The sequence below is a fragment of the Salmo salar genome, chromosome 19 (assembly GCF_965601325.2).
Source record: "Salmo salar chromosome 19, fSalSal1, whole genome shotgun sequence".
NCBI lineage: Eukaryota > Metazoa > Chordata > Actinopteri > Salmoniformes > Salmonidae > Salmo > Salmo salar.
The window spans coordinates 57,828,966-57,855,000 of NC_138309.1; the positions used below are offsets into that span (position 1 = coordinate 57,828,966).

Genomic DNA, 26,035 nt, shown 5'->3' on the forward strand with positions numbered 1-26,035 from the left:
CTTGCTCCCAAGTGGGTGAGGCCCTCCCAGGCCTCATGGCTGCGCCCCTGCCCAGTCATTTGAAATACATAGATTAGGGCCTAATTCATTTATTTTAATTGACTTATTTCCTTATATGACTCAGTGTAACTCAGTAAAATCGTTGAAATTGTTTCATGTTGTATTTATATTTTTGTTTAGTATAATTTGACCGAGGAAGGGCAGGGCAGTGGGCGAACGAGACAGCTGTGAATGAATTAGGGAAAGGGATTAACAGTTAGGAGAGTGTGTGTGTTTTTGTATGTGTGTTTGTGTTTGCATCTGTTTGGGACCATTTGGAGCTTGTGTGTGACAGTGCAGTTTGGACCAAATACTAATTAAACATTTGGTCAGTCTTGCCTGCCAAGAGTCCAAAATAAATCCTATAAAAATCCTCCTTTTGCACACAATATAAACCTGTTTCTGTTTCCCAGATAACACACTTTTAGAGGAAAGTGTCCGAATGTATTATGTAACATCTCATCTGATGTGAGAGACTTGCTGCCACCTCAGTGACATCACTGCTGCCGCCTAGCACCCAATCTAGCTCTGGAAGGGAGACACAAGGTGATGTGATGATGCAAAGCCCATCCTCCTCTCTCCTCTGCACAGATCTCTATGACTTAGTCCAGTACTGACTGGATTCTGCTGGATCAAACTCAAGCCCAGGCCCGGTTTATTCACGACTTGGTGTTAGTAGGAGAACTGTTGTACATAAAATAATATCATAGTATCATGGTAGAGAGAAATGGTTGGGAATGTTCAGTCTATACTGGTGAATGGATTGAAAACAGAGGCAGGAACTATACAACTCATCACAGAGCTTGTTTTCCCCACTGAATTGCAGTGCGTCGACTGAATTCGATGAAAAGGAAATTCATTAAATACAGCCACTCTGTTACAAGGCTGTTCCTAGTCAAGGGCACAGGAACATTGTGTTGGTGGGGAAGTATCAAATCAATTGTCTGGGACATTGGCTAAACAACACCTTAATACCGGACAGCAGGAAGTAACAAGATAAGGATGAGGTAGGTAGGGAGGATGACGTGGCCCCTAGCCAATGATCTTATGCAGGGGTGGGCATCTTGTTCAGGCTCTTGTTCCAGCCCAGTTATAACACAGGTCCCGTAAGAACATCTTGTAATTTAATCACACATATCATCATGTATTTTTTGCACTTCGCACAATGCTTTAGCACTATGAAAATGTCGCTCTGACAGTAAGAGTGCTGATCTAGGATCAGGATCACAACTTTTAGATCATAATGAATAAGATTACATGGACAGGAGAGACTTGATCCTAAATCAGCACTACTCTGAGAAGCTTTTTGAATCCGACCCTGATTCTACTTCTACCCGGGAGACGGGGTGGAAGCTCGTACCTCTGGAGGAAGCGGGGGTACTCCTGGCGGTTGGCGAATCCGGCGCGGCGCACACGGACGTTCTCCAGTAGGCCTAGGTACTCGACCTGGTGGCGACAACGCTCGTGCTCGAACAGCAGGGGCGACTTGACGTCGTTTGGCTTGATGCAGCGCACGTAGTATGGCTCCTACAGACACACACACGCCACAGTAAGGGGACACATCATTGGCTACTATGGGGTTCGTCAGAAAGTGGCACAGAACTCTGACAAGTCAATAGTGTAACATGGCTTTACCTCCTGGTCTCCTATCTATTATCTACACTGATGTGGAAGAACGGGAAACGGGAAAGATAATTCCTATAGGATACCCAACATGTTTTTTCACCTATCCTGTGAGTTCACATGTGTGTAATTTTGGAGGAGAGGAGCTGAGGAAAGAAAACCACTTTAGACGTTGAAATACACACGCACACACACACCAGCCAAGTCAGTAGTACAAACAGAAAATTGGAAGTTGTTGGCCAATTAAATAGTTGCCCGGCGGTGGCCGCGCCCCTCACCTTGCAAGCCAGGTTCTCCACCAATGCGATCATGGAGTTCTTAAAGAGGGTGGCGGCCGTTAGGGGTCGTTTGGTGACCTCAGTGATCCTCAGCTTGCCCTCCGGCCACATCACCTTCAGCACTGGGTTGGAGCTACGGAGAGAGAGGAAGAGAGAGAGGAGAAGATTGTTTATCGGTTCATCATTGTAGGTGCTGTTCTGTTTTTTAAAGGCTACTGCGGTGTCATGTGAGGGGAATAGGGGGAGAGGAGAGGGGATAGCAGGTGTGTGTTAAGTCTCACCTGTTGTACAGTAGCCTTTTGAAGTCCTGGAAGAGAGTGTCCTTGTTCTTGTCGATGAAGCCAACCACAGAGTACCTGTGTAAATACAAAAGTGCGCCACACACACACACACACACACACACACACACACACACACACACACACACACACACACACACACACCTCTTGATCATCTTTTTCTGACACTAAGACCGTCTTAAAACTTGCATCACCGAAGACGGTGCTTACAAATGACAACAGCGTCTCCTAAACCCTACTCAGAAACGATTAAAATGGATGAGTCACAGAATAATTACAGAACAAATCCTCTGTTTCCAGTCTGAGACAGTGGAAGAGTAGGAGCCATCTGTGGTACTCAGTAAGACCCAGGGGAAACTGGCCCATTACACCCCTTACTCTACAGTATCAGCCTGCATCTCAAATAGCACCCTATTCCATATATAGTGCACTCCTTTTGACCAGAGCCCATTGACCAGAGACCTACAGTATGGGCCCTGGTCAAAGGTAGTGCACTATCTTTGGAAAATTTGGTATGCAACGAGTCTCAAGTTTGAGTGCTCCCTGAACCAATTAGGCTACGCTGCAGGAGGCAGAGTCCATGGTTATTATAATGGTCTCATCTTTAAAGCCATATAATATGTTAACTATGGGGAGTTAGCTAGAGCTGCTGGGCTGGACAGGCACCGAGGATGATTGGCACACTGTAGCATACAGAGCTTGTGATTTGGTTGATAGTGTTTGATGATCTCACGCTGTTGTACTGATTAGGATATTAAGAGAACATAGTGAAGTGCAATGAACTCACTACTGCCGCCACAGTGACTTTTAGCCGAGAGTGGTTCCATACAGTACACCACAGCAATGGTTACTTACACAACATTCCCTGCATAGTGCCGGACACGGAAATCTCTGTCAAACTCCAAACTCTTGTCTGTCGGGGAGAGCTGAGGATGGAGAGAGATAAATAAAGAGAGAGAGACAGAGAAAGATGGTGAAAGAGAGAAATTGAGTAACACAAACCGGGGGAAGTGGGGACAAGTAACCTAATAGCTCCCATGCAGAGGAGCTAAAAAGATGTGGCAATTTACTCTGTAATATCAAGGATATCTGTTTTCATATGTGCTGTGCTCAGTTTTTCTTTACTGGAAAGTTGCCTCCCCAGATATAACATAGTGTACACCATTAGAGAGGGACAGAAGCAGCATCCCCAGATGAGAGAGAGAGGAAATCTGTGCACATGAAATATGAATGAGCTATGTGTGGTGCCGCAGGAACTCATGTGGATTGCTGTATGTAGGCCAGTGGTGCTGCAGGAACTCATGTGGATGGCTGTATGTAGGCCAGTGGTGCCGCAGGAACTCATGTGGATGGCTGTATGTAGGCCAGTGGTGCTGCAGGAACTCATGTGGATGGCTGTATGTAGGCCAGTGGTGCTACAGGAACTCATGTGGATGGCTGTATGTAGGCCAGTGGTGCTGCAGGAACTCATGTGGATGGCTGTATGTAGGCCAGTGGTGCTGCAGGAACTCATGTGGATGGCTGTATGTAGGCTAGTGGTGCTGCAGGAACTCATGTGGATGGCTGTATGTAGGCCAGTGGTGCTGCAGGAACTCATGTGGATGGCTGTATGTAGGCCAGTGGTGGAGTGCAGTGAGGAGAGAAACGTAGCGTGACAGGAAATGCAGAGAGGTCTGCCGCAGTCCTCTGCAAACTCTGTAATGAGCTTGTGTGTGTATATCTGACTGTATGTGTGTGCGTACCTGTTTGTGTGTGTCTATATATACACATCCATCCATCCATGTTTGTACATCTGTGTGTTGATGTGTGTGACTGCGTCAGTGGTATATTGGTGTGTTACTGTAGAGTAGCTTGTGTGTCTGGTGACAGGGAGAGGACGCCCTAGACAGCCCTGTGGCATGGTGGGAGTAGCATTATACAGTGGGTTTCATAAGTATTCACCCCCCTTGGAATTCTTCACATTTTTATTGTGTTACAAAGTGGGATTAAAATTGATTTAAAATGGATTTCATTTTTATCAACAATTTACACAAAATACTCTCATATTGTTTTTGTTTTTTTGTATTGAAAAATCTAACACTAATATACCTTGATTAGATAAGTGTTTAACCCTCTGAGTCAATACATATTAGGAACAGCTTTGGCAGCGATTAAAGCTGGGAGTCTTCTTGGGTGAGTCTCTAAGCTTTGCACAACTGGATTGTGAAATATTTTACCATTATTATTTTCAAAATTCTTCAAGCTCTGTCAAAGTGCTGGGGATCCTAGCTAAACAGCCATTTTCAAGTCTTGCCATAGATTTTCAAGCAGATTTAATTCAAAACTGTAACTTGGCCACATTCACTGTCTTCTTAGTAAGCAACTAGTGTAGATTTGGCCTTTTGTTGGAGGTTATTGTCCTGCTGAAAGGTGAATTCCTCTCCCTCTCGTGTATCTTTGTTGTGTCTGGGTGGTTTAATACATCATCCACAGCATAACTATTAACGTGACCATGCTTAAAGAGATATTCAATGTCTGATTTGTTATTGTTACCCATCTACCAATCACGGCCCTTCTTCATGAGGCTTTCGAAAAGCTCCCAGGTCTTTGTAGTTGAATCTGTGATTGAATTCAATACTTGACTGAGGGACCTTACATATGTTGAATGTATGGAGGACAGAGGAAGGAGTAGTCATTCCAAAATAATATCAACCCCTATATAACATATTATCTCACACAGAGAGAGAGAGTGTCCCTGAGTCATCGAGCGGAGAGAAAATAGAGAGCCTGAGAGAGGGAGAGAGGGAGAGAAAAGCATTTAGTCCCATTAAAACACAAGGCAGAAATGATTTGCACACAGCAATAGATTAGAGAGCCTCCAATAAGCCATTGGGACAGACACTGCTATATAAAACAGGGACAGCCAGGATGTTTGGAGGAACAGAGAGAGAATAGAGAGCCTGAGTGCCTGAATCATCGAGCGGAGAGAGAATAGAGAGCCTGAGTTATCGAGCAGAGAGAGTATAGAGAGCCTGAGTTATCGAGCAGAGAGAGTATAGAGAGCCTGAGTTATCGAGCAGAGAGAGAATAGAGAGCCTGAGTTATCGAGCAGAGAGAGTATAGAGAGCCTGAGTTATCGAGCAGAGAGAGTATAGAGAGCCTGAGTTATCGAGCAGAGAGAGAATAGAGAGCCTGAGTTATCGAGCAGAGAGAGTATAGAGAGCCTGAGTCATCGAGCAGAGAGAGTATAGAGAGCCTGAGTTATCGAGCAGAGAGAGAATAGAGAGCCTGAGTCATCGAGCAGAGAGAATATAGAGAGCCTGAGTTATCGAGCAGAGAGAGAATAGAGAGCCTGAGTTATCGAGCAGAGAGAGTATAGAGAGCCTGAGTTATCGAGCAGAGAGAGTATAGAGAGCCTGAGTTATCGAGCAGAGAGAGAATAGAGAGCCTGAGTTATCGAGCAGAGAGAGTATAGAGAGCCTGAGTCATCGAGCAGAGAGAATATAGAGAGCCTGAGTTATCGAGCAGAGAGAGTATAGAGAGCCTGAGTTATCGAGCGGGGAGAGAGCCGAGTCGGCGGGGATAGAGAGCCTGAGTTATCGAGCAGAGAGAGAATAGAGAGCCTGAGTTATCAAGCAGAGAGAATATAGAGAGCCTGAGTTATCGAGCAGAGAGAGTATAGAGAGCCTGAGTTATCAAGCAGAGAGAGTATAGAGAGCCTGAGTTATCAAGCAGAGAGAGTATAGAGAGCCTGAGTTATCGAGCAGAGAGAGTATAGAGAGCCTGAGTTATCAAGCAGAGAGAGTATAGAGAGCCTGAGTTATCAAGCGGAGAGAGAATAGAGAGCCTGAGTTATCGAGCAGAGAGAGAATAGAGAGCCTGAGTTATCGAGCAGAGAGAGAATAGAGAGCCTGAGTTATCGAGCAGAGAGAGTATAGAGAGCCTGAGTGCCTGAGTCATCGAGCGGAGAGCTCACACACACCAAAGGAAGAAGAGAAAGTCCCTGCAGATGGGAGTGAGGATGTTATTAACGAGAGAACAACTCACAGGCAGCAAACTGTGGAGTATACACGTCTCTGTGTGACCACATTCAAATTCCTATTCAAAGCGTTGAAAATGTAACATATTATCCATAGCAGAAATACTTCACTGGAGCTGTGATAGGGAATTGATCCACGAAGGGCCCCGTGCTCTATACAGGCCAGTACCGCCAGCCAGCCAACCTGGCAGCTGGACATACAGCCATCTAGCCAGACAGACAGACGGAGGCTGCTGGAAGCCACCTTGTCCTCATCTATCACAATAAGTCCCCCTCCACGCACACTGCCAGCTATACTATTACCACCTCTCTCTCTCTCTCTCTCTCTCTCTCTCTCTGTGTCTGTCACTCTTTATCCAGCCTAACGCCTACTGTATATCAGATGAGAAAGAAGGGGGGATACCGTGCAAGGGAGATACAACAGAAGGTTTAGAGAGAGGTAGAAAATAAAGAGAGAGGGGGACAAAACGATGGAAAGTAAAGGGGGTGAGAAAAGGACAGAGATACGCGAGGTGGAACAAAGAGGGTATGAGGTGAGACAGCAGAACACCTTCAAATGACTGGAACAGAAAGGATAGAGAAGACGGAGGTAGTGTTATGAGCTGGGGGGGGGGGATATTGGGTTCTTTACAGGTAGATATAGGACACATAGAACATATAACACATCAGGAGGATCCAAAACAGGTTCTGAACAAGTATATTGTGCCTATTTACACAGTCATGTGTACACAGACTGTAATCATTGGCATAAGTTCCCTTGCCTTTTGCGTCTTTTAGTTCCACATTCATTCCTTGGAGAACGACGCTGCACCTGTACACAAAAACGCCAAACGTTCTCGGATTGAAACAGTACGTGAGCATGTAGGCCATTCGTATCTGTACAACTCAGAGAAACTGGCCTCATGCATTTGTAATCACAATAAGGCGATAGCCTGGTGTGTAAATGGGTGAACAGCTTTATGGCAGAGACCCCTTCTGATCACCCCAACACCTGCTGTCCCTCGTCCTCCTGCCCAAATCTCGCCCTCCCTCCAGCATCTCTCCTCTCCTCTGCCACCTCCACCGCCATCCTGTTCACCACCTGTGCCTCACTCCCCCGCCCGCTGACTAAGCTGGCACCTGTCGGGTAAACACGCCAGGCGGGCCGACTGACTGGCTCCAAACCGGTCAATCACTCACCACAGGAGCCAATCAGGACACAGGGAGATGGACGGTGCGGTTTCACGCCCACTGCACTCGCTGCAGCTGTCATGGTATTTACTCTCTCACTACATAACCTCCCTAGACTGCAGATGATTACTTTATAAAAACAGAAACAGACATACACTGACTATACCAAACATTAGGAACACCTTAATATTGAGTAGCAGTACCATTTTGCCCTCAGAACAGCCTCAATTCGTCAGGGCATGGACTCTACAAGGTGTTGAAAGCGTTCCACAGGGATGCTGGCCCATGTTGACTCCAATGCTTCCCACAGTTGTGTCAAGTTGGCTGGATGTCATTTGGGTGGTGGACCATTCTCGATACACACAGGAAACTGTTGAGCGTGAAAAACCCAGCAGCGTTGCGGTTCTTGACACAAGCCGATGCAACTGGAACCTACCACCATACCCCGTTCAAAGGCACTTAAATCTTATATCTTGACCATTCACCCTCTGAATGGCACACATACACAATCCATGTCTCTATTGTCTCAAGGCTTAAAAATCCTTCTTTAACCTGTTTCCTCCCCTGATTGAAGTGGGTTTAACAAGTGACATCAATAAGGGATCAAAGCTTTCACCTGGATTCACCTGGTCAGTCTATGTCATGGAAAGAGCATGTGTTCTTAATGTTTTGGACCCTCAGTGGATAAACTAGGCACCCACTTCTAGGACTAGTTCAAACGTGAGTTTGATGCATTGAGAGGTAAAAAGACATTGCGTTGGACCCAGAGAACTTTCTCCCAGACGTGAATGAGAGCACTCTAGACTTCCTTCCTTCCTGCCTCTCCAGTGCTTGTGTTGTAAACACACTAGAGCCCATGAACAGCAGGACCATGCTATTAGCATCACATGGTGTATGCTAGGGTAATCACTTAACGACGGCCTGCCGCTGCCTCTGCATGCATTCGCAAGCATACGCGCACGCACACGCACACACAGACACCATCCTATGCTGCATCTGAACAGAGACGGCAAAGAGCAGTGAAATGCTTACTTACGGCCCTTCCCAACAATGCAGAGAGAAACATAGAAAAATAATAAATACACAATGAGTAAAGATAACTTGGCTATAATGCACAGGGTATCAGTACCGAGTCAATGTGCATGGGTACGAGGTAATAACTTGGCTATAAACACAGGGTATCAGTACCGAGTCAATGTGCAGGGGTACGAGGTAATAACTTGGCTATAAACACAGGGTATCAGTACCGAGTCAATGTGCAGGGGTACGAGGTAATAACTTGGCTATAAACACAGGGTATCAGTACCGAGTCAATGTGCAGGGGTACGAGGTAATAACTTGGCTATAAACACAGGGTATCAGTACCGAGTCAATGTGCAGGGGTACGAGGTAATAACTTGGCTATAAACACAGGGTATCAGTACCGAGTCAATGTGCAGGGGTACGAGGTAATAACTTGGCTATATACACAGGGTATCAGTACCGAGTCAATGTGCAGGGGTACGAGGTAATAACTTGGCTATATACACAGGGTATCAGTACCGAGTCAATGTGCAGGGGTACGAGGTAATAACTTGGCTATATACACAGGGTATCAGTACCGAGTCAATGTGCAGGGGTACGAGGTAATAACTTGGCTATATACACAGGGTATCAGTACCGAGTCAATGTGCATGGGTACGAGGTAATAACTTGGCTATATACACAGGGTATCAGTACCGAGTCAATGTGCAGGGGTACGAGGTAATAACTTGGCTATATACACAGGGTATCAGTACCGAGTCAATGTGCAGGGGTACGAGGTAATAACTTGGCTATATACACAGGGTATCAGTACCGAGTCAATGTGCAGGGGTACGAGGTAATAACTTGGCTATATACACAGGGTATCAGTACCGAGTCAATGTGCAGGGGTACGAGGTAATAACTTGGCTATATACACAGGGTATCAGTACTGAGTCAATGTGCAGGGGTACGAGGTAATAACTTGGCTATATACACAGGGTATCAGTACTGAGTCAATGTGCAGGGGTACGAGGTAATAACTTGGCTATATGCACAGGGTATCAGTACTGAGTCAATGTGCAGGGGTACGAGGTAATAACTTGGCTATATACACAGGGTATCAGTACCGAGTCAATGTGCAGGGGTACGAGGTAATAACTTGGCTATATACACAGGGTATCAGTACCGAGTCAATGTGCAGGGGTACGAGGTAATAACTTGGCTATATACACAGGGTATCAGTACCGAGTCAATGTGCAGGGGTACGAGGTAATAACTTGGCTATAAACACAGGGTATCAGTACTGAGTCAATGTGCAGGGGTACGAGGTAATAACTTGGCTATATGCACAGGGTATCAGTACTGAGTCAATGTGCAGGGGTACGAGGTAATAACTTGGCTATATACACAGGGTATCAGTACTGAGTCAATGTGCAGGGGTACGAGGTAATAACTTGGCTATATACACAAGGTATCGGTAATGAGTCAATGTGCAGGGGTACGAGGTAATTGAGGTAGATATGTACATATAGGTAGGGGTAAAGTAACTAGGCAATATAATAGACAACAAGCAGTAGATGATGAGTCAAAATAGTTAGCACAAAATGGGGTCAAATGCAGGTAGTCGGGTAGCTACTTTTTTAACCATTTAGCCGTCTTATGGCAGAAGCTATTCAGGGTCCTGTTGGTTCCAGACTTCGGCAAGCGGCATCGGTACCGCTTGCCGTGCGGTAGCTGAGAGAACAGTCTATGACGTGGGTGGTTTGAGACTGACAGTTTTTAGGGCCTCTAACACCGCCAGTTGCCATACCAAACGGTGATGTAGCCAGTGAAGATACTCTCAATGGTGCAGCTGTATAACTTTTTGAGGATCTGAGGTCCCATGCCAAATCTTTTCATCCTCATGATAGGGGAAGAGGTGTTGTCGTGCGACTGTGTTGGGGTGTGTGGACCATTCCTTAGTGATGCAGAAAAGTAGGCCCTAAAAATAATGAATTCCTAGCATATATAAAAGACATGTTATTACAGGTGTACGACCTCACAAAGGACACAAGCGAAGGCGGAGAGCAAATTGGGAGATTTGAAATTTGAGTATGGTATCAACGAGTCTGGCTGACACCTAACTTGAAGCCCTCGTTACTTAGTCTGGAAAGGCTATTTTGACGTTGTCGGCACGATGTGTTCATAATCAAGGGGCAGTGCTTTTTTACTGATTGGGTCTCCTCTGTGTCTTTCTCACTTAAACACCCACATGGACAGCCACACACAGCCCCCAGAGCGCCGCCCCCTTCCAATACAACTGTTGGAATTATTTCCACCCCCTTCTTTGCGAATACTGCACTAACAACAGACTCCTGTCCAGACCAGCGTGTTACAGCTGTCCCTCGCTGTGTACCACATCAGCCAAGCTAAGTATCGACATCAGCTAGTACGAGGAGAAGGGAAGCGTTTCCCAAAACGTTATATAACTAGAACAACTGCAGTCCGTTTAAAACGTCTTCAAAGTTCTATTATACAGTTGTCAGTAAGTAACCACTCCTGGCACACCACGAAGAGGAAGTAACCACTCATTTTAGTCATTTAGCAGACGCTCTTATCTAGAGCGACTTACAGTAGTGAATGCATACATTTCATACATTTTTTCCCCCCCGTACTACTCCTGGCACACCACAAAGAGGAAGTAACCACTCCTGGCACACCACAAAGAGGAAGTAACCACTCCTGGCACACCACAAAGAGGAAGTAACCACTCCTGGCACACCACAAAGAGGAAGTAACCACTCCTGGCACACCACAAAGAGGAAGTAACCACTCCTGGCACACCACAAAGAGGAAGTAACCACTCCTGGCACACCACAAAGAGGAAGTAACCACTCCTGGCACATAACGAAGAGGGACGCCGTGATCACACTACAGAGGCAAAAAAACCATCCACCTAAACATCCTGTCCCATCATAGTCCCATTATATCAATTACATCCTGTAGTTTTATCTAAGAGAGAGGTCTGTGTTAATAACAAACCAGCTCCAACCAGCCCTTGATTCATACATAAACAGCCCTGACAAGACTGAAAACCAATAACAGGGATATTTTCATTAGACAACATAACAAGTCTCTAGGTCTGGAAGAGCTTTAAAAGCCAAAATACGCCTGAAGACTCCGCCACTGATCAAGACGCTTCTTCGTTTCCACTTTCTCTCTGATCTGGAGTGTGAGGTCTTTGCCAAGGGGTATAACAGTGTGTGTGTGTGTGTGTCAGAGTGTTTACGGGGTGACAGTCAGCCAGGAGAACAGAGAGAAGCTTGGTGTCTAGCAGCTCTAGGTCTTCTTCAGAAAAATAGGGTGACAACATTAGTGCTGACAGACAGTGCAGATCTTATAACAGGCTAATCCACTATTATAGCACTGCTTCTCTCGCTCTCTCCCTCTTTCTTACACCCCCCTCACATCCCTCGCTCCCTCACTCGATTGCCTTTCTCTCCTCCCTCTCTGTCTCCCTCATCTTTCTACACATCCCCCACTGCCTGTCACACATCCCCCACTGCCTGTCACACATCCCCCACTGCCTGTCACACATCCCCCCATTCCCTCTGTCACACATCCCCCCACTGCCTATCACACATCCCCCCACTGCCTGTCACACATCCCCCCACTGCCTGTCACACATCCCCCCCACTGCCTGTCACACATCCCCCCCACTGCCTGTCACACATCCCCCCACTGCCTGTCACACATCCCCCCACTGCCTGTCACACATCCCCCCACTGCCTGTCACACATCCCCCCACTGCCTGTCACACATCCCCCCACTCCCTCTGTCACACATCCCCCCACTCCCTCTGTCACACATCCCCCCACTCCCTCTGTCACACATCCCCCACTGCCTGTCACACATCCCCCCACTCCCTCTGTCACACATCCCCCCATTCCCTCTGTCACACATCCCCCCATTCCCTCTGTCACACATCCCCCCATTCCCTCTGTCACACATCCCCCCATTCCCTCTGTCACACATCCCCCCCATTCCCTCTGTCACACATTCCCCCACTCCCTCTGTCACACATCCCCCCACTCCCTCTGTCACACATCCCCCCACTCCCTCTGTCACACATCCCCCCACTCCCTGTCACACATCCCCCACTGCCTGTCACACATCCCCCCACTCCCTCTGTCACACATCCCCCCCATTCCCTCTGTCACACATCCCCCCCATTCCCTCTGTCACACATCCCCCCCATTCCCTCTGTCACACATCCCCCCCATTCCCTCTGTCACACATACCCCCACTCCCTCTGTCACACATCCCCCCACTCCTTCTGTCACACATACCCCCACTCCCTCTGTCACACATCCCCCCACTCCTTCTGTCACACATCCCCCCCACTCCTTCTGTCACACATCTCCCCCACTGCCTATCACACGTCCCCCACTGCCTGTCACACGTCCCCCACTGCCTGTCACACGTCCCCCCACTGCCTGTCACACGTCCCCCCACTGCCTCTGTCACACGTCCCCCCACTCCCTCTGTCACACATCCCCCCACTCCCTCTGTCACACATCCCCCCACTCCCTCTGTCACACATCCCCCCACTCCCTCTGTCACACATCCCCCCACTCCCTCTGTCACACATCCCCCCACTCCCTCTGTCACACATCCCCCACTCCCTCTGTCACACATCCCCCCACTCCCTCTGTCACACATCCCTCCGTCACACATCCCTCCGTCACACATCCCCCCACTGCCTGTCACACATCCCCCACTGCCTGTCACACATCCCCCACTGCCTGTCACACGTCCCCCCACTCCCTCTGTCACACATCCCCCCACTCCCTCTGTCACACATCCCCCCACTCCCTCTGTCACACATCCCCCACTCCCTCTGTCACACATCCCCCACTCCCTCTGTCACACATCCCCCCACTCCCTCTGTCACACATCCCTCCGTCACACATCCCTCCGTCACACATCCCCCCACTGCCTGTCACACATCCCCCACTCGCTCTGTCACACATCCCGCCCACTCGCTCTGTCACACATCCCGCCCACTCCCTCTGTCACACATCCCGCCCACTCCCTCTGTCACACATCCCGCCCACTCCCTCTGTCACACATCCCGCCCACTCCCTCTGTCACACATCCCTCCGTCACACATCACCCACTCCCTCTGTCACACATCCCCCCACTCCCTCTGTCACACATCCCCCCACTCCCTCTGTCACACATCCTCCCTCTGTCACACATCCCCCCACTCCCACTGTCTCACATCCCCCCACTGTCTCACATCCCCCCACTGTCACACATCCCCCCACTGTCACACATCCCCCCACTGTCACACATCCCCCCACTGTCACACATCCCCCCACTCCCTCTGTCACACATCCCCCCACTCCCTCTGTCACACATCACAATTTTCACACTCACTTGAGAAGATCTCCAACAAAAACTGCAATGTTAAAAAACTGCCCGCGGTCTTTCAAGTCTGCAGAGTCTGTGCCCACTGAACCTGTCAGCCGTGAACATGTCTAAACTTTTCGGGCAGAGCTGCTTGTAGAGTATGGGATGTGAAGCGTGAACCTAAAAATGTATCCCTCCAATGCACCAGGGATGAGCCTTAGAGCATTTTCACGTATGCTTTTGCAATAAATGCCACTTTTAAAAGTAGCCTTAGAGTTTTTTTCCCCCTCCTGATAACAATTAGAGTCAAGCATTTTTACTATGTCTACCCAGATCGTGGCTGATAGCATAACTACTCTACGGAAAAAGACATCCACATAATCATGTAACATTCTTAACGACCTTTCTCTCCCATTCTCTGCTTTTTTTTTATTGTTTCATGTATGTAGTTCTGTCCTTGAGCTGTTCTTGTCTATTGATGTTGTGTATTCTGTGATGTTTCCTGTTTTGTGTGGACCCCAGGAAGAGTAGCTGCTGCAACAGCTAATGGGGATCCTAATAAAATACCAAATCTTCTCCACTGGAGTCTGTGGGGACCGTGTACTCTAGCACACACCAAATAAAACAAAATGTTATTTGTCACATGCGCCGAATACAACAGGTGCAGACCTAACAGTGAAATGCTTACTGATAAGCCCCTAACCAACAACGCAGTTTAAAAAATACAAATAAGAATAAGAAATAGAAGGAACAAGTAATTAAAGAGCAGCAGTAAAATAACAATAGTGAGACTATCCACAGGGAGTACCGGTACAGAGTCAATGTGCGGGGGGCACCGGTTAGTCAAGGTAATTGAGGTAATATGTACAGTTGAAGTCGGAAGTTTACATACACCTTAGCCAAATACATTTAAACTCAGTTTTTCACAATTCCTGACATTTAATGCTAGACAAATTCTCTGTCTTAGGTCAGTTAAGCTCACCACTTTATTTTAAGAATGCGAAATGTCAGAATAATAGTAGAGAGAATGATTTATTTCAGCTTTTATTTCTTTCATCACATTCCCAGTGGGTCAGAAGTTTACATACACTCAAATAGTATTTGGTAGCATTGCCTTTAAGTTGTTTAACTTGGGTCAAACGTTTCGGGTAGCCTTCCACAAGCTTCCCACAATAAGTTGGGGGAATTTTGGCCCATTCCTCCTGACAGAGCTGGTGTAACTGAGTCAGGTTTGTAGGCCTCCTTGCTCGCACACGCTTTTCAGTTCTGCCCACAAATCTTCTATAGGATTGAGGTCAGGGCTTTGTGATGGCCACTCCAATACCTTGACTTTGTTGTCCTTAAGCCATTTTGCCACAACTTTGGAAGTATGCTTGGGGTCATTGTCCATTTGGAAGACCCATTTGCAAAATTCAAAAGGCACTCGCACATCTGAGCAATCTTGTTGCAGGTGCATGGCAACAGTTGAAACAGGATGAAGGAAAAAAGGGAACCGCACACTGCTCTTGATAGTATCACTAATATTTAATAAGCTTATGTATCGGCCTAACGGCCTTCGTCAGAGCTTTTGTGAATCAAGCCTTAACTTCCTGACAGATGTCTTGAGATATTGCTTCAATATATCTACATAATTTTCCTTCCTCAGGATGCCATCTATTTTGTGAAGTGCACCAGTCCCTCCTGCAGCAAAGCACTCCCACAACATGATGCTGCCCCCCCGTAATTCACGGTTGGGTTGGTGTTCTTCGGCTTGCAAGCCTCCCCCTTTTTCCTCCAAACATAATGATGGACATTATGGCCAAACAGTTCAAATTTTGTTTCATTAGACCAGAGGACATTTCTCCAAAAAGTACGATCTTTGTCCTCATGTGCAGTTGCAAACCGTAGTCTGGGTTATTTATGGCGGTTTTGGAGCAGTGGCTTCTTCCATGCTGAGTGGCCTTTCAGGTTATGTCGATATAGGACTCGTTTTACTGTGGATATAGATACTTTTGTACCTGTTTCCTCCAGCATCTTCACACGGTCCTTTGCTGTTGTTCTGGGATTGATTTGCACTTTTCGCACCAAAGTACGTTCATCTCTAGGAGACAGAACGCATCTCCTTCCTGAGCGGTATGACGCCTACGTGGTCCCATGGTGTTATACTTGCGTACTATTGTTTGTACAGATGAACGTGGTACCTTCAGGCGTTCAGGAGGTCTTGGCTCATTTCTTTTGATTTTACCATGATGTCAAGCAAAGAGGCACTGAGTTTGAAGGTAGGCCTTGAAATACATCCACAGATGCACCTCCAATTGACTCAAATGATGTCAATTAGCCTATCAGAAGCTTCTAAAGCCATAACATCATTTTCTGGAATTTTCCAAGATGTTTAAAGGCACAGTCAACTTAGTGCATGTTAACTTCGGACCCACTGGAATTGTGATACAGTGAATTATAAGTGAAATAATTTGTCTGTAAACAATTGTTGGAAAAATTACTTATGTCATGCACAAAGTAGATGTCATAACCAACTTGCCAAAACTATAACTTGTTAACAAGTTTTAATGACTCCAAACTAAGTGTATGTAAACTTCTGACTTCAACTGTACATGTAGGTAGAGTTATTAAAGTGACTATGCATAGATAATAACAGAGAGTAGCAGCGGTGTAAAAGAGGGGGGGCAATGCAAATAGTCTGGGTAGCCATTTGATTAAATGTTCAGGAGTCTTATCGCTCGGGGGTAGAAGCTGTGTAGAAGCCTCTTGGACCTAGACTTTGCGCTCCGGTGTCGCTTGCCATGCGGTAGCAGAGAGAACAGTCTTTGACTAGGGTGGCTGGAGTCTGACAATTTTTAGGGCCTTCCTCTGACACCGCCTGGTATAGAAGTCCTGTATGGCAGAAGGCTTGGCCCCGGTGATGTACTGGGTCGTACGCACTACCCTCTGTAGTGCCTTGCGGTCGGAGGCCGAGCAGTTGCCATACCAGGCAGTGATGCAACCAGTCAGGATGCTCTCGATGGTGCAGCTGTAGAACCTTTTGAGGATGTGATGACCCATGCCAAATCTCTTGAGGGGGAATAGGTTTTGTCGTGCCCTCATGACTGTAGTGGTGTGCTTGGACCATGTTAGTTTGTTGGTGATATGGACACCAAGGAACTTGAAGCTCTCAACCTGCTCCACTACAGCCCCGTCGATAAGAATGGGGGCGTGCTCTGCCCTCCTTTTCCTGTAGTCCACAATCATCTCCTTTGTCTTGATAACGTTGAGGGAGAGGTAGTGGTCCTGGCACCACACGGCCAGGTCTCTGACCTCCTCCTTATAGGCTGTCTTGTCGGTAATCAGGCCTACCACTGTTGTGTCATCGGCAAACTTAATGATGGTGTTGGAGACGTGCATGGCCGCGCAGTCATGAGTGAACACGGAGTATAGGAGGGGACTGAGCACACACCCCTGAGGGGCCCTGGTGTTGAGGATCAGCATGGCGGATGTACTGTTACCTACCCTCACCACCTGGAGTCGGCCCGTCAGGAAGTCCAGGATCCAGTTGCAGAGGGAGGTGTTTAGTCCCAGGGTCCTTAGCTTATTGATGAGCTTGGAGGGCACTATGGTGTTGAACGCTGAGCTATAGTCAATGAATAGCATTCTCACATAGGTGTTCCTTTTGTCCAGGTGGGAAAGGGCAGTGTGGAGTGCAATAGAGATTGCATCATCTGTGGATCTGTTAGGGTGGTATGCAAATTGGAGTGGGTCTAGGGTGTCTGGGATAATGGTGTTGATGTGAGCCATGACCAGCCTTTCAAAGCACTTCATGGCTACAGAAGTGAGCGCTACGGGTCAGAAGTCATTTAGGCAAGTTATCTTAGTGTTGCACAGGGACTATGGTGGTCAGCTTAAAACATGTTGGTATTACAGACTTGGACAGGGAGAGGTTGAAAATGTCAGTAAAGACACTTGCCAGTTGGTCAGCGAATGCTCGCAGTACACGTCCTGGTAATCCGTCTGGCCCTGTAGCCTTGTGAATGTGGACCGGTTTAAAGGTCTTACTCACATCGGCTGTGGAGAGCGTGAACACACAGTCGTCTGGAACGGCTGGTGCTCTCATGCATGTTTCAGGGTTATTTGCCTCAAATCGAGCATAGAAGTAGTTTAGCTTTGTCTGGTAGGCTTGTGTCACTGGGCAGCTCTCGGCTGTGCTTCCCTTTGTAGTCTGTAATGGTTTGCAAGCCCTGCCACATCCGACAAGCGTCGGAGCCGGTGTAGTACGATTCGATCTTAGTCCTGTATTGACGCTTTGCCTGTTTGATGGTTCGTTATAAGCTTCCGGGTTAGAGTCCCGCTCCTTGAAAGCGTCAGCTCTAGCCTTTAGCTCAGTGTGAATGTTGCCGGTATCCATGGGTTCTGGTTGGGGTATGTACGTACGGTCACTGTGGGGACGACATCATCCATGCACTTATTGATGAAGCCAATGACTGATACGGTGTACTCCTGAATGCCATCGGAAGAATCACGGAACATATTCCAGTCTGTGCTAGCAAAACAGTCCTATAGCTTAGCATCTGCTACATCTCATCACTTTTTAATTGACCAAGTCACTGGTGCTTCCTGCTTTAATTTTTGCTTGTAAGCAGGAATCAGGAGGATAGAATTATGGTCAGATTTGCCAAATGGAGGGCAAGGGAGAGCTTTGTATGCGTCTCTGTGTGTGGAGTAAAGGTGGTCTAGATTTTTTTTTCTCCCACATTTAACATGCTGATAGAAATTTGGTAAAATGGATTTAAGTTTCCCTGCATTAAAGTCCCCGGCCACTAGAAGTGCCACCTCTGGATGAGTGTTTTCCTGTTAGCTTATGGTGGAATACAGCTCATTGAGTGTGGTCTTAGTGCCAGCATCGGTCTGTGGTGGTATGTAGACAGCTACGAAAAATACAGATGAAAACTCTCTAGGTAGATAGTGTGGTCCACAGCTTATCATGAGATACTCTACCTCACAGGCTGACTACACCGCTCGCATCGCGTGCGTTGCAAAATAAATGTAGAAATCTATATTATTAAAATATTCCACCCACACTGCTCGCGCCCACCAACGAGCGTCTGCATTGCCAAAGGCTAAAATAGAAGTCAGTTCTATTTCTGACGCAGATTGCGCTGCAAGTCCTGCCTCCCCCATCTCCTCATTGGCTTATAGAAGCAGGTACCCACGTGCCATCTCCTCATTGGTTATACCCACGTGGGTGACTGAAAGACGAAATAGGTCGGTGGCGGTAATGCAAGTAATTTATGAAAGTTGCCAATCGCAATATAAAGTCAAGAGAAGAAAAGGCCTGGAAGGAGGAGAGATGACTAGAAACGATTCGGTTGACCGTTTTATGTGTGGATTAATTGGTGGAATAGAGGACCTTGTGCATTTCAGGTAAAATAACAACAATGTTTATATTCCAGGACAAATTAGCTAGCAACAGCAAGCTAAATTGCAATAAATTTTTAATTATTTTTGACCTGGACCCAAATTAATATAATTGGTTCAGAGTTTGTTTTGATATTTTAACCTGCGTGTCGTGATCGCGTTTGGTGTGGGGGGACAAAATACATTTATGCACGATGGCACACGCGCGCAGCCGATTTGGGCTCTGTGTCAGGCGAGCAAAACCTTGAGACGTCCTTAGATATCGTGCACCAGCTGTTGTTTACAAATATACATAGTCTGCCCCCTCGTCTTACCAGACGCCGCTGTTCTATCCTGCCGATACAGCGTATAACCAGCCAGCTGTATGTTGATAATGATGTCTTTCAGCCACAACTCCGTGAAGAATAAGATATTACAGTTTTTAATGTCCCGTTGGTAGTTTAATCTTCCTCGTAGGTCATCGATTTTATTTGCCAATGATTGCATGTTAGCTAGTAGAACGGAAGGCAATGGAGGTTTATTCGATCCTGGAGTGGCCTAGCCAGTCTCCAGACCTTAATCCCATAGAAAATCTGTGGAGTGAGCTGAAGGTTCGAGTTGCCAAACGTCAGCCTCGAAACCTTAATGACTTAATGAAGATCTGCAAAGAGGAGTGGGACAAAATCCCTCCTGAGATGTGTGCAAACCTAGTGGCCAACTACAAGAAACGTCTGACCTCTGTGATTGCCAACAAGGGATTTGCCACCAAGTACTAAGTCATGTTTTGCAGAGGGGTCAAATACTTATTTCCCTCATTAAAATGCAAATCATTTTATAACATTTTTGACACGTGTTTTTCTGGATTGTTTTTTGTTATTCTGTCTCTCACTGTTCAAATAAACCTACTATTAAAATTATAGACTGATCATTTCTTTGTGGGCAAACGTACAAAATCAGCAGGGGATCAAATACTTATTTCCCCCACTGTATATGTGCTTTCTTGAGCAGGGGGACCTTGCGGGCGCTGCAGGATTTCAGTCCTTCACAGCGTAGTGTGTTACCAATTGTTTTCTTGGTGACTATGGTCCCAGCTTCCTTGAGATCATTGACAAGATCCTCCCGTGTAGTTCTGGGCTGATTCCTCACCGTTCTCATGATCATTGCAACTCCACGATGTGAGATCTTGCATGGAGCCCCAGGCCGAGGGATATTGGCAGTTCTTTTGTGTTTCTTCCATTTGCGAATAATCGCACCAACTGTTGTCACCTTCTCACCAAGCTGCTTGGCGATGGTCTTGTAGCCCATTCCAGCCTTGTGTAGGTCTACAATCTTGTCCCTGACATCCTTGGAGAGCTCTTTGGTCTTGGCCATGGTGGAGAGTTTGGAATCTGATTGATTGATTGCTTCTGTGGACAGGTGTCTTTTATACAGGTAACAAACTGAGATTAGGACCACTCCCTTCAAGAGTGTGCTCCTAATCTCAGTTCGTTACCTGTATAAAAGACACATGGGAGCCAGAAATCTTTCTGATTGAGAGGGTGTCAAATACTTATTTCTCTCATTAAAATGCAAATCAATTTATAACATTTTTGACATGCGTTTTTCTGCATTTTTGTTGTTATTCTGTCTCTCACTGTTCATATAAACCTACCATTAAAATTATAGACTGATCATTTCCTTGTCAGTGGGCAAACGTACAAAACCAGCAGGGGATCAAATACTTTTTTCCCTCACTGTATGGGCAGAAAGCTTACATTCTTGTTAATATAACTGCACTGTCCAATTTACAGTAGCTATTAGTGAAATAATAACAAGCTATTGTTTGAGGAGAGTGCACATTTATGTACTTAAAAATGTATCAATAAACCAATTAGGCCCATTTGGGCAGACTTGATACAACATTTTGAACAGTAATGCAATGGTTCATTGGATCAGTCTAAAACTTTGCAGAGACACCGCTGCCATCTACTGGCCAAAATCGAAATTGAGCCTAGACTCCTAAATCATATTACGGCCATTCTCTTGCATTTCAAAGATTTAAAAAATAGTCACAGACACCATTCAAACAGTTTTAGAAACTTTGGAGTGTTTTCTATCCAAAGCTAATAATTATATGCATATTCTAGTTTCTGGGCAGGAGTAATAATCAGATTAAATCGGGTACGTTTTTTTATCCGGACGTGAAAATACTGCCCCCTAGTCATAACAGGTTAAGTCACTTGTTTTGCCCATTCTAACGTTCAATCAAACAGTAACTGAATGCCTCGATGCCTGTCTGCCTGTTTTATATAGCAAGCCACAGCCACGTGACTCACTGTCTGAAGGAGCAATACATTTTCGTGAACGGGGTGGGTGTACCTAATAAACTGGCTGTTGAGTATATGTATCTCTATTATGCATGGGAATACTTTGGAACAGATTACCAGCTGATTTGCTGGTGTTTTTACAGTGTTTTATGTCAAACAAGAAAACGTTGTGGGGCAAATAAAATCAACTGGCTGCCAATTGGGGAACCCTGTCATAGAGAAACAGCTAAGGTGATGTCACATAATGCAGTCTAGGAAGTTGAGGTTAAAACAACCTGGTTGTTAGTGATATGTCCTCTATCTTTACCTTGTGCCTCCCCTCCTCTCCACCTGTTCCTCTTGTTATGATTCTGTCTCTTCCATTCTCTTCTCCCTCCCTCCCTCCCTCCCTCCCTCCCTCCCTCCCTCCCTCCCTCCCTCCCTCCCTCCCTCCCTCCAACACCCATGTCAGTGCAGCAAGACACCAACTCCAATGACTCCCATTGGCTGCCAGTGACATCACTGGGGGAGGAGTGTTGAGTCAGATAGAGAAACGAGTGCTGGGCTGACGCTTGTCTCCCTCTTGTGGTACACTGAGTGAAATACTACCCTGTAAAATGCAGCCTTCTGAGCCACTGGGGAACAGATGTGCAGGTCAATTAGTTTATCTTAGTCTGGTGGTGTACAATGACTTTAATGCCAATTAGACTTTAAACAGGATTTGATGGAGCTGATAATTGACACTTACCAAATTATACAGTATATGTCTCATCTTATGTTTTAAAATATTACTACTCCTCTGTTCCTCTGGTGATTTAGAGGTTAACCCAGGTCCTGTAGCCCCCAGTACCACACCTATTCCCCAGGAATTGACTTCTGTAACTGTAAAAGCCTTGGTTTCATGCATGTTAACAATAGAAGCCTCCTCCCTAAGTTTGTTTTATTCACTGCTTTAGCACACTCCGCCAACCCTGATGTCCTAGCCGTGTCTGAATCCTGGCTTAGGAAGAACATCAAAAACGCAGAAATTTCCATCCCCAACTACAACATTTTCCGTCAAGATAGAACCGCCAAAGGGGGCAGAGATGCAATCTACTGAAGAGATAGTCTGCAGAGTTCTGTCATGCCATCCAGGTCTGTGCCCAAACAGTTCGAGCTTCTACTTTTAAAAATCCACCTTTCCAGAAATAAGTCTCTCACTGTTGCCGCTTGTTATAGACCCCCCTCAGCCCCCAGCTGTGCCCTGGACACCATATGTTAATTGATTGCCCCAATTTATCTTCAGAGTTCGTACTGTTAGGTGACCTAAACTGGGATATGCTTAACACCCCAGCCGTCCTACAATCTAAGCTAGATGCCCTCAATCTCACAGAAATTATCAAGGAACCTACCAGGTACAACCCTAAATCCGTAAACACGGTCACCCTCATAGATATAATCCTGACCAACCTGCCCTCTAAATACACCTCTGCTGTCTTCAAGCAGGATCTCAGCGATCACTGCCTCACTGCCTGCGTCCGTAATGGGTTCGCGGTCAAACGACCACCCCTCATCACTGTCAAACACTCCCAAAAACACTTCAGCGAGCAGGCCTTTCTAATAGACCTGGCCCAGGTATCCTGGAAGGACATTGACCTCATCCCGTCAGCAAAGGATGCCTGGTTATTCTTTAAAAGTGCTCTCCTCAACATCTTAAATAAGCACGCCCCATTCAAAAAATGTAGAACTAAGAACAGATATAGCCTTTGGTTCCATCCAGACTTGACTGCCCTTGACCAGCACAAAAACATCCTGTGGCATACTGCATTAGCATCGAATAGCCCCCGCGATATGCAACTTTACAGGGAAGTTAGGAACCAATATACACAGTTAGTTAGGAAAGCAAAGGCTAGCTTTTTCCAAACATAAATTTCCATCCTGTAGCTCAAATTCCAAAAAGTTTTGGGACACTAAAGTCTATGGAGAATAAGAGCACCTCCTCCCAGCTGCCCACTGCACTGAGGCTAGGAAACATCGTCACCACCTATAGATCTACAATAATTGAGAATTTCAAGAAGCATTTTTCTACGGCTGGCCATGCTTTCCACATGGCTACCGCTACCACGGCCAACAGCTCTGCACGCCCCGAGGCAACTTGCCCAAGCCCCCCCCCCCTGCTTCTCCTTCACCCAAATCCAGATAGTTGATGTTCTGAAAGAGCTGCAAAATATTGACCCCTACAAATCAGCTGAGCTAGACAATCTGGACCCGCTCTTTCTAAAATTATCCGCCGCAATTGTTGCAACCCCTATTCCTAGCCTGTTCAACTTCTCTTTCGTATTGCCTGAGATCCCTAAAGATTGGAAAGCTGCCGCGGTCATCCCCCTCTTCAAAGTGGGAGACATTCTAGACTCAAACTGTGACAGACCTATATCTATCCTGCCCTGCCTTTCTAAAGTCTTCGAAAGCCAAGTTAACAAATAGATCACCGACTATTTCGAATCCCACCGTACCTTCTCCGCTATCCAATCTGGTTTCCGAGCTGGCCATGGGTGCACCTCAGCCACGCTCAAGGTCCTAAACGATATCATAACCGCTATTGATAAAAGACAGTACTGTGCAGCCGTCTTCATCGACCTGGCCAAGGCTTTCGACTCTGTCAATCACCGCATTCTTATCTGCAGACTCAATAGCCTTGGCTTCTCAAATGACTGCCTCGCGTCATTCACCAACTACTTCTCAGATAGAGTTCAGTGTGTCAAATCGGAGGGCCTGTTGTCCGGACCTCTGGCAGTCTCTATGGGGTGGCACAGGGTTCAATTCTCAGGCCGACTCTATTCTCTGTATATATCAATGATGTCGCTCTTGCCGCGGGTGATTCTCTGATTCGCCTCTACGCAGACGACACCATTCTGTATAGATCTGACCCTTCTTTGGACACTGTGTTAACAAACCTCCAGACGAGCTTCAATGCCATACAACACTCCTTCCGTGGCCTCCAACTGCTCTTAAATGCAGTTCTGACTTATGTGGACAACTACAAATACCTAGGTCTCTGGTTAGACTGTAAACTCTCCTTCCAGACTCACATTAAGCATCTCCAATCCAAAATTAAATCTAGAATCGGCTTCCTATTTCGCAACAAAGCCTCCTTCACTCATGCTGCTAAACATACCCTCGTAAAACTGACCATCCTACCGATCCTTGACATTCGGCGATGTCATTTACAAAATAGCCTCCAACACTCTACACATTGGATGTAGTCTATCACAGTGCCAACAGTTTTGTTACCAAAGCCCCATATACTACCCACCACCGGGTAGTATATGCTCTTGTTGGCTGGCCCTCGCTTCATATTCGTCGCCAAACCCACTGGCTCCAGGTCATCTATAAGTCTTTGCTAGGTAAAGCCCCGCCTTATCTCAGCTCACTGGTCACCGTAGCATATACCTGCTCGCCAGCAGGTATATTTCACTGGTCATCCACAAAGCCAACTCCTCCTTTGGTCACCTTTCCTTCCAGTTCTCTGCTGCCAATGACTGGAACGAATTGCAAAAAAAATAAATCACTGAAGCTGGAGACTTATATCTCCCTCACTAACTTTAAGCATCAGCTGTCAGAGCAGCTTACCGATCACTGCACCTGTACACAGCCCATCTATAAATAGCCCACCCAACTGCCTCATCCTCATATTGTTATTTATTTTTGCTCTTTTGCACCCCAGTATCTCTACTTGCACATCATCATCTGCATATCCATCACTCCAGTGTTAATGCTAAATTTGAATTATTTTGCCACTATGGTCTATTTATTTCCTTACCACCCTAATCTTACTACATTTGCACACACTGTATATAGATTTTTCTGTGTTATTGACTGTACGTTTGTTTATCCCATGTGTAACTCTGTATTGTTTGTGTTGCACTGCTTTGCTTTATCTTGGCCAGGTCGCAGTTGTAAATGAGAACTTGTTCTCAACTGGCCTACCTGGTTAAATAAAGGTGAAAAAATAAATTAAATAAAAAAATCACTGCGCTTGGTTGTTGCATTACTTTAGCATTACTTTATAATTACCGGTAGCAAGCCTTTAAAATCACAAATGTTTTATAATCGCTAATGTTGTCCTAAAGTTAACACTACGCCATGTGGAAAGAAGAAACCCATTGGTGCATCAAGCCTAGGGTGAGCAATTCCATGTGTCCACATTGTTGGGGTGAATTCCACTTTCAATTCAGTCAATACTGGAAATTAATAAAATTTAAATTCATGAATTGCCAAAGATTTCCTATTGTTTCCAACATACCTTGCGGCTGGTGTAGTGGGCGTGATTGACCAGCTTGCTGTTGAGTCCCTGTAGGAAGACCTTGTCGGTGACTTTGCCCACGTTCATACAGGCCTCGTCCAGCACAGAGAAGATGCCCTTGTGTTGCAGCTCCACCAGGTCCACAATGATCTGGTTGTTGAAGAAGTCAATCTACGCCCAGGTACAGAGAGAAAACAGGGGATCAGTATATCATTACAACTAAAACCACTACAGGGAGGAAGACTCTCTTAGTAGTCATATTCAATGGAAGGAGAATG

The 26,035-nt window shown here is 46.3% G+C and overlaps 1 protein-coding gene across 3 annotated transcripts in view; it reads right to left on the reverse strand.

Moving 5' to 3' along the window:
- The window catches only part of LOC106579321 (unconventional myosin-Id-like), a 128,030-nt gene that overhangs the window by 52,322 nt on the left and 49,673 nt on the right, over positions 1 to 26,035 (reverse strand). For all 3 annotated transcript variants that reach the window (XM_045702477.2, XM_014159139.3, XM_045702478.2), the window contains 5 exons: positions 25,758 to 25,928; positions 3,095 to 3,165; positions 2,222 to 2,296; positions 1,941 to 2,073; positions 1,400 to 1,566 (listed from right to left, as the gene is read on the reverse strand). In XM_045702477.2, the coding sequence (XP_045558433.2) occupies positions 1,400 to 1,566; positions 1,941 to 2,073; positions 2,222 to 2,296; positions 3,095 to 3,165; positions 25,758 to 25,928 (617 nt within the window). The remainder of the gene's footprint in view (positions 1 to 1,399; positions 1,567 to 1,940; positions 2,074 to 2,221; positions 2,297 to 3,094; positions 3,166 to 25,757; positions 25,929 to 26,035) is intronic.